The 9,340-nt window shown below is 37.4% G+C and overlaps 1 protein-coding gene across 3 annotated transcripts; it reads left to right on the top strand.

Moving 5' to 3' along the window:
* Positions 1 to 345: 345 nt before the first annotated feature.
* Positions 346 to 4,498, top strand: LOC132859384 (uncharacterized). Of its 3 annotated transcripts, none has more exons than XM_060890119.1 (9): positions 346 to 769; positions 1,774 to 1,984; positions 2,264 to 2,425; positions 2,548 to 2,635; positions 2,762 to 2,830; positions 3,160 to 3,363; positions 3,540 to 3,711; positions 3,810 to 3,889; positions 4,202 to 4,498. In XM_060890119.1, exons 1-9 carry the CDS (start codon positions 661 to 663, stop codon positions 4,496 to 4,498), a joined length of 1,392 nt encoding a protein of 463 aa, XP_060746102.1. In that variant the 5' UTR covers positions 346 to 660. The 3 variants fall into 3 exon arrangements, with proteins under 3 accessions (XP_060746102.1, XP_060746101.1, XP_060746103.1); XM_060890118.1 differs by having other exon boundaries at positions 2,762 to 2,917; XM_060890120.1 differs by lacking the exon at positions 2,762 to 2,830.
* The last annotated feature ends 4,842 nt before the right edge of the window (positions 4,499 to 9,340 follow it).

The following is a 9,340-nucleotide window of genomic DNA, read 5'->3' as shown; positions in this document are numbered from 1 at the left end:
ATATATATATATATATATATATATATATGTAGGAGATGCAAAAGTATGTGAACCTCTAGGATTAGTGTTTACTTCTAAGGTCGAATGAGAGTCCATCTGTCAAAAGGAGGACAATTAGGTCTATTTTATTTAAAGAACACAGATATATCAAAGTCTGATGTTCATGACGTGTTTGTGGAAGTGGATCATGGCAAAAACAAGGGAGATTTCTGAGGCCTTCAGAAAAAGAGTTATTTTTGCTGATCAGACTGGAAAAGGTTCCAAAATCATCTTGAAAGAGTTTGAAAAGATCATTCCAGAAGCAAGAGGGTAACATCTAACTTTCAAGCGACAGTGTATACACACAGAAAAATAGGGGTATCGTTTCTGTACCTAAAGGTACATTTGCCATGAAAGTACCCTGTAAGGTACAGGAAATGGTCCTTAAGGTGACAACTGTGAACCTTTGTTTTAATTTAAAGGTACAAAATTAGTTCTGACAGCAAAGGGTACATAATTGTACTTTTAACAAGCTTAAGGTACATTATGCAGCAAATCAGAGATCACAAAATCATAATTTAAAAGCCATTGGCTCGTCTATTCAGAAGGCGGGATATCTTCTTTGCACGTTGCACAGTGAGTACACATTCTTTCTCACTTGCGTGCGTGAAATGAGCGAAAATGTCGGTTAATTGTCCATCCCTGTCGAGTTTTTCCACGGATGAACTAATTCTGAAAATAATTGAAGCTGGAATACAGATTAACGAAGAAGAGGCAAGGAAATTCAGGGGTAAGTAACCGAATCTTGATTTTTTTTTTCTGTTCATAGCATGCTAGTGTTAGCTATCAATAACCTTTACAAGCAAATCTTAAACTATCGTTAACTACACTAAGCACGTTATGGCTTGTTGCTAGTTGGGTTACACACAGTTATTTTGTCCATTTAGTCAAGTAAGCCATGTAAAATGCTTCCACTTAACATCGCCATTTAGCCCCAGAATTGGGCAGCGCAACCCATTTTTCCCGCTTCGCGCCGTCTGCTGAGGAAAATATCGAAATCTGCTCAAATTAAGCATTTTTTTCCGATTTTACAACGAAAACTTGCGTAACCTATCCTATAAATGTTGATTCTTATGCTCAAACAGCGTTTAGAATTTTTTTCAGGCTAGACTATCACGTCTTGCGTCTTTTGCAGCCTCTTGCACAAGAGCTCAGCGTTTTTATGTTGCCTTCACGTGCTTTCGGAATTAGGGTAAATATTAGTAACTAGTTAAATACTATTGGTCATGAACACACTCTCAAGTTAAAATTTGAATGTGATGAGCTCGTAATTATACGGAGCCACGGACATGACAAGTAGGCAAAGACGTGCGCACGATTCATAAATCGAGGGAACGAATTAATAAATCGTACGCACGATTTATTTATTTTTTTCTTACATGTCATGTGCGGGGTTCCGTATAACCACGATTTCAAAAGTGGGAAGTAGGAAGTTTCTGGTAGCACCTGAAGGCAGCATAATTAAGCGCGCATCTCAGGACACTGACTGTTTCTAACAGGACACTGACTGCCGAAGCTTCAGTGGCAGCTGCAGTGAATGATGACTTCATTAGTCAGGGATTGGTTTTTTATAAGTAATACACTGGCACCGTCTTTGGCTTATCTTCGTTTAGGTGTTCATGAAGTTAACTAATTCTCCGACGATTATCATTTTCCACACATTTGATCGCACTCAAGTCTGTCTGTGTTTTACAGTTATTCGTCTATAACTGTTGTAATTTTCTGTGTGATCAGAAAATGACGTAGATGGAGAAACAGTGGATTGTGGACTCACTGAAGCAATGGTTGGCTATCTGTTTGATGGTTCCTTCAAAAAGCAACTAAAATTTCAACAGTTTGTACGCCATTACAAGGAGAATGAGACCATTGTTGTATTGGAGCCAGTACCAGTTAAAGTCGCTCAGTCTACGGCAGATCTCCAGCCTCATCCTTCCACTGATCCAAGGTAAGGGCAGAATTTTTACGATGCCGTTTTGGTAAATGTGTTCAACAACATAAAATTTGATCACTTTTAACATTATTTTGAAAACGGTGAAAAAAGACTAGATATTGTCTGATTATTTCATAAATGTTTTTAGTTCAATAGCCCATAAAAAGGAAACACCGATGTAATGATATGTAAAACTGCCCTACAATAAAGGCTTTTTAGATAAGAGTCTGTGTTTTTTGTTGTATGCAATAGGATCAACCCTCAATTGGTTACTGATGTAATTTTGTATTGCAGTGTTGAAGCAGCTCACAGGGGACTACCTATTGTGACTGTCATTCCAACCTTTCCCAAAGATGTCCAGGCGAGACTTGACATCAAGGAACCATGTCACACAGTGCCAAAAGTACGCAACAAAATAATAAGAACGCTGTATGAAATGATGGCAGAATACACTTTGTAAGTATAACCATTATAACATATTTGCTACTACAACTGTACTACTTAAGATCAATTCACAATCTATGAAGACTGTTAGACACAACCAAGAGATTTAGAGTTTTTTTCTGCCTTTGTACTAGATATCCAACTAATGCAGAGTATATTCAAGTTGCCAAGGCACTGATAGTGAAATACCCTTTCCTGAGGGATAAGGAGGGAAATGGCTATGTAAGTTGCATTGTTTTTAAGTCATTTATCTTTGTCTACATAATTGTACAAGATAATATTTTATCTTTACTTGCTGGAATATGCCAAATAGTCAAATGTTTTTTTGTTTTGTTTTTTTTTTACTAGCACACCTGGCACATGTCTTTAAAGCGAAAATTTAAAGCAGAACGTGCACCACTTGTCAGCGACAGTGAAGTAAGAAAGCTCAAGGAGAAGTTTGGCCATACAAAGCAGTCCAGATCCACCAGTGCATCTGCGAGCTCGTGTCGAAAGCCAGCTAGGGTAGCATATGCAAGCCCACTGCCATATGCATATCTAATTTTCCATGTTTCTTTTTTTTTATATTTACTTTTAATCACTTTTACATTTCACTTAGTGCAGGTCAATGTAAGGCAGATATTACAGACATTTAAATATTTTTGCATACACCTAACTCTTTCACTGACTGAACATTAGGGTCCGGATTCACTTTTCACAAATCTGTCGCTGCCTTTAAGCATTCTCTGTTTGTTGTTCTGACAAAGGAAACTTGTGTTGGGGAGGATTCAACGTCTGTTGAGGTCCATGTGAACGTTCTACAAAGTGAGTATCAGAAGAAACATCCAGACATCTCGACTGTCAAAGACCGCATGGCACGAACGTTCTCCTGGAGACGTCGAGAAATCATGGAAGGAATGTCTGTGGAGGATGTAGTCAAAAAGTACCCATACTTAAGAACGCCTAATGGAGTGAGTTTTGAAAACATCTGAATGATACAGGGATGCAGTTACAATTTTGGAAATTGTGAAATTGCAGACATGTTGATTGCTGTCACAGAAAAAAAACATTTAAATAAAACATTTAATTAAAATAAATTTGCTTTCAGTGATGCACTGAATGTTAATCATGTCTTCACATTCTACAGTTTTTTGATGAGATTGACCGAATCCATCCCTCACCAAGCAGCTTCTGTCATCGCTTCAGAGAGGGCTTCGCTAGAGTTCTGCCAAATGTGCTGAAACTTGCCACAGCAAAATCCCCCCTAGCAAAACAGTACACTGAAACAAGACAGGATGCCCTGGCTGAAGATCTACCAGGTAGAGACAGTCACTTTGCTAGTGAAACTCACTGTCATTTGCTTTACCACATTGCAAAATATGTGATTGAGAAAGTAGGATATTTTTCCACATTGCAGGAATTGACTTAAGGGCTGGGCTTATCTTCTTGCCATTCATCTTCAGAGAAAAGATTGAACACTACATTACTATGAAAGAGGTAGGCTTCTGAATTATCCTGCAATGCTGGCTGGTGGACCTCATGTTAGTACAATAACAGAAAAAGAGCTTGGATTTCTGTCTCCGGTAGATGTGCTTCATTTTTGCCATAACCCTTTTTTTTTTTTTTTTTTTTTTTTTTTTTTTTTTTTTTTTAAGTTGTCGCCAGCTTTAGTATGAAAATTCTAGAGTAAATGTACCTGTAAAACCATCTACAATGTATACAAGTAATTTTTAAAATATAATAAAAGGCTAAAATGACTGACTTGTTTATTTACATTTGAAAATGTTTTCTTTGTTTTCTCTTATGTAGGAGGACCCTGCTACCCCCTTTCCAACCATTCAACTGATGGAGAATGACTGGAAGATGGCAATCATTGGAAGAGGGCACAGCGTGGTGAAGGTGGATGGCATGGTTGTGTGCCAGTGCACCAGCCTAGACGAGGCCTTCATGACTGCCTTCTGTATGTATTTTACTTTTAACATCACATATCCACCACACCTGAAGAACACTCTCACTTTTCTTCAGAGGAGCATTGTCAACATCGTGGAGGAGGGAGACAAGCCACTGCCAGTCACTTTACTAAGGATGATAAACCTTTTATATTAAATTCTCATCCCTCAAATGTACCATTGCCCAAAGTGCACACGGAGGACATTCAGTCTCGTTAAATTAATCCAACATGTTGGAATCGTTCATGCGCATCAATCAAATTTTAATATCACCTGTAGTATAAATGAGTGCCAGTCAACTTTTTCGCGTTATCATTCTTATAGAAAACATGTTTACAGGAAGCACAGATCCTTTGTTTTTGGACAATCTGATGACAAAAATGACTGTCCCAGTGAAGAAGAGTCAGCAGTACAGCAACACAGCTTTTACCCTGATCAGCAAAATTCATCTGATCCAAATTCCTCTGATCCTCAAGTTATGCCACTTTTAGATAAACTTTTAGAAGATTTCCAAGAACATCTATTTGGATTCATTCTTAAATGCAGAGAGAAAAACCTTCTACATTTGTCAGTCCAACAAGACATTGCAGATGATGTCAAATTTCTCTTTTCTTTTTTTAAAGAGAACTATGATGATTTTATTTCTCATCATCTTGAAAATAGTGGTTTTGATATTTCAAAGTGTCCTGAACTTCAGCAGGTTTTGGATTCATCTGATTTCTTTGATAAAGCTTTTGAGGTGGTTCGTTCTCCACATATGATTAAAGAACATTGTAAGGCCAAGATGGACTATACAGAACCTGTTCACCACACACTGAGAGGCCCTTCAGGGAACAAAATAGGAACCTATTCCTATGTTTCCATCTCTGAAGTTTTAAAAAAATACTGTTCCCATGAAGATGTCTGGAATCAAATACTATCTGAAAATAACAAGGTCCAAGATGAACTGTTTCTGATGGACTATAAAGATGGCCTTTATTTCAAGGAACATTTGTTTTTTAGAGAACATCCAGATGCTTTAAGACTTCATTTATATGAAGACGAATTTGAAATAGTTAACCCTTTAGGTCCTAAGAGAATGAAGTATAAGTTGTGTGGATTTTACTACACAGTTGGAAATTTAGGTGGAATGTATCGATCTCATCTTAAGCACATTCATTTAGCTCTGCTGGTTCGTCATTCCCATTTGAAAGAGTTTGGTATGGATATCGTATTAAAACCATTGATAGATGACCTAAAACAGCTTTCAACTGATGGCTTCACTGTGAATGTCTGTGGAACAGAACACAAAGTTTATGCTGCTTTAGCAACGTTTTCTGCTGACAATCTGTCATCGCATATGATTGGTGGTTTTCGCATGTGTTTCAACTCGGGTCGAATTTGTCGTTATTGTATGGCAACACATTCAGAAATTAATCAAAATTTCCAGGAAGATAGTTTTGTTCTAAGAACAACTGAAGTCCACGAATATCATCTCCAGTGTGTCCAGCATAACAAAGAAAATGCTGCTTTGTATGGTGTACGCAGCACTTGTTCATTTGATGCGCTAGGTTATTTTGATGTGACCAAGTCTTTGCCCCCAGACATCATGCATGATATGTTGGAGGGAGTTTTTCCACTGATATTGAAGCATGTTATTTGCGAAGCTCATAAACAAAAGCATATAACTGTAACTGAGATAAATGAAGAGCTTCAAAAATTCTCTTTTGGTCAGAATGACAAGGCCAATAAGCCTGTGCTGTTGTCTGAACGACTTCTTCACACCTCAGGGATCATAGGAACAGCTGCTCAGAAATGGTGTCTTTTCAGATTGTTGCCATTTATAATGGGTCATCGTGTTCCTCCTGGCACCAGATATTGGCACGTGTTCTTATTATGTAAAGAGATTGCAGATATTGTCATGGCAGCTAAGTTGAGGAAAGATGAACTAGCAAATCTAGAAGTACTTGTACATGCATTCCTTTCAGAGATGACAGAAGTATTTGGAAGTGTTTTAACACCTAAATGCCACTATCTTATACATTATCCCAGATTAATGTTAATGTACGGTCCTCTTCGTTCTCATTGGTGTATGAGATTCGAAGGAAAACATCAATATTTTAAGAATCTGACTTATAACTGTCGAAGTTTTGTAAATGTAACAATGACTCTGAGCAATCGGCACCAGTTCAAACAATGCTGGGAACTTTCACCAGACAATATCTTGGGTGATTGTGAAAAGGTGCCAGGTAGAAGTATATGCACACCCTTATTGTCTCTACCCATTGATCTTCAGACTGCTCTAAGAGAAAATGGCAACTTCAGGGATGTAGAATTTGATGGCAAATTAATGCAACGTGTCTCTCAACTGACTGCAGACAATATCAAGTATACTGTTAGTGACGTGTTGACGTTAGACCTTTTACATGTTGAAAAAATTCCTGTGTTTGGCCAGATCAAGTACATTCTTAACATTGACACCACATGGGTGCTTTGCAGTAAAATCTTGCTTCCGTTGTCCTTTGATTCACATTTTCATGCATATCGTGTAAGAGTAGACAGTGACTGGATTTTGCTCAAACCTGGAGATGAGTTTGACCACACATCACTTGACACATATACAGTTGATGGTAATCTGTATGCTGGATTGAGACATTTTGTATAAATGCTTGTAGGTTTTTGGCAAGGTCATATGATGAGGATGCTTAGTGTACAAGTATTAATAGAGAGAATTGTTCCCCCCTTTATACCTGCCATTACAGTCATAGTTCAACCAAAAATGAAACTTGTCATTTACTCACCCTCATGTTGTTCCAAACCTATATGAATTCTTTCTTCAATTGAACACAGAAGATATTTTGAAGAATTTTGGTATCCAGACAGTTGTTGGTAGCCATTGACTTGCGTAGTATTTTTATTGTTTTCCTAATATGGAAGTCAATGGCTACCATTAACTGTCTGGCTACCAACATTCTTCAAAATATCTTCATTTAATTAGAGGTTTGGAACTACATGAGGATGAGTAAATGACAGAATTAAGTTTTTGGGTAAACTGTCTGTTTAATGCAAGTCTTCCGTCCAGATTTTTATCAGATATGTGGTTTTAATGTTCAAAATACAAGTTGACATACTGATAATCAGTGATGGTTGGTCTAAAGAGGGACAAAAGTAAAAACAAGTCTGCAAAAGCGAGGATAGGATGTTAAAATGCCTGAGTTTAGTATTTAAAACTGATTAATGAACTGCTCATTGGGCCCGATGATTTCAGTTTTGTATTTAAGCTCTGAAGGAATTGAAATGCATTGTACATGTTCATTTTAAATATTCTAAGTGGTTTTATACAGAACATCCAGTATATGAGTTGAATTGCTAATGTTCTGTATTTTATTCAAGAATTGTTACATTTTGTTTAAATGCTTGTAAAACATGCACTATGTTTAGCACAGGAATTGAAATTCTGTGTTAATTGAATTGTTAGTGTGGTACAGAATATCTAGTATTAGTTATAAAACTGAATTGAGAATGGTCTGTACTTTAATACTCAAATTTGTTATTTTTGTGATTAAAAAAAATGTGAAAAATGCATTGCCTATGTTTTGTATTTAAACAGGTAACAAAATGCTCAAAGCCTAATGCCTCTGAACGAATTGGAATTGAGTCTTCCCCCCATCCATGCAAGTGTCTTTCTATTTTTTAATTTTTACTTTAATAGGACAAATCAGTTCAGCTGGATATTAGTGAAGGGCCCTGGGAGAATACCAGGATGTAATTTTAAACCATAACATAAAGGTACATTTCTATCACTAGGGGTGCAAAATTGTTCTTTAGAGGTACAAACAAGAAGGTACAAAAATGTACCATTTCTATCACTAGGGGTGCAAAATTGTTCTTTAGAGGTACAAACAAGAAGGTACAAAAATGTACCATTTCTATCACTAGGGGTGCGAAATTGTTCTTTTAGAGGTACAAACAAGAAGGTACAAAAATGTACCAGTGTTCAGAGGTACATTTCTGTACCCTGCTAGGGTACAGCTGGGGCGACAAAGCATTTGTACTCTTTTAGGTACTTTACTGTACCTTGATTTTTCTGTGTGTATTGGCTGCCTCCTGCTGGTCCAGTGACAGGATCCCACACTCTCATTGCCATGTCCTGGGTTCGATCCCCAATCAGAGAGCTAACCCAGCCACCGAAGAGCTAATTCTCAGTGCTGGTCCCAAGCCAGAATAAAATGGGAGGGTTGTGTCAGGAAGAGCATCCGGCATAAAACCTATGCCACATCAAATATGTGGGCCAGAAGATTCGCCTCTGTGGCGACTTCGAACAGGGAGTTTATATAAAGTCTGAACACCCATCCAGATTATACAGTAAGTCTTTCAGAATATCATTAACTCATTAGAGCATCAATGACTCATTTTGATATTTGTTACTCAGGTCAAGAAACATCACAAGCAGCTGAATAAGGATCTAAAAATTAAGCTAAGTGATGCTTCGAAGATGAAGGTTATAAACAGACAAAAATCTGAGTGTTTCCAGCTCACAATATCTCATGTCCGAAATGTCACTGAAAGAGAACTGCACGAGTTAAAGAAAGCTCTCCAATAGAAATGTTTTTATGCTAGGAAGAAAGTCAAAGAAAAAAAACATTCACATGATACTAAGGACATGCAGGAATTAGCTGGACACAAAAGTGGTGGTTCAGATTTTACTCTGTAGCATCGTTTGTGCAAACATGATCTGCATGGAGTCATCAGAAGGAAATCTGGACTGTGACCTGATTACAAAAGTTAACCTCTGATAGATAATCTAGAAGTGCTTTTTGTTCACAATCACTAGATTTTCATGTGCGCATTATCTTGTGCTAGCAAGCAGGTTCATTTAGATAACCAGCTAAACTTACTATTCTCTATATACAGTTGTTCACTTCAGAATTTTTTACAAGAACCTACAGTGCAGTGTTCACGGTAATGAGCTCAGAATTCTATTCAGAATGCTAAACGTTTGTGTTTTCATCATCCACCA

This window comes from Tachysurus vachellii, chromosome 16, assembly GCF_030014155.1.
Source record: "Tachysurus vachellii isolate PV-2020 chromosome 16, HZAU_Pvac_v1, whole genome shotgun sequence".
In the NCBI taxonomy this organism is placed as follows: Eukaryota; Metazoa; Chordata; class Actinopteri; order Siluriformes; family Bagridae; genus Tachysurus; species Tachysurus vachellii.
The sequence above is the reverse complement of the archived record's forward strand: the minus strand, read 5'-3'. Positions and strand labels throughout refer to the sequence as shown.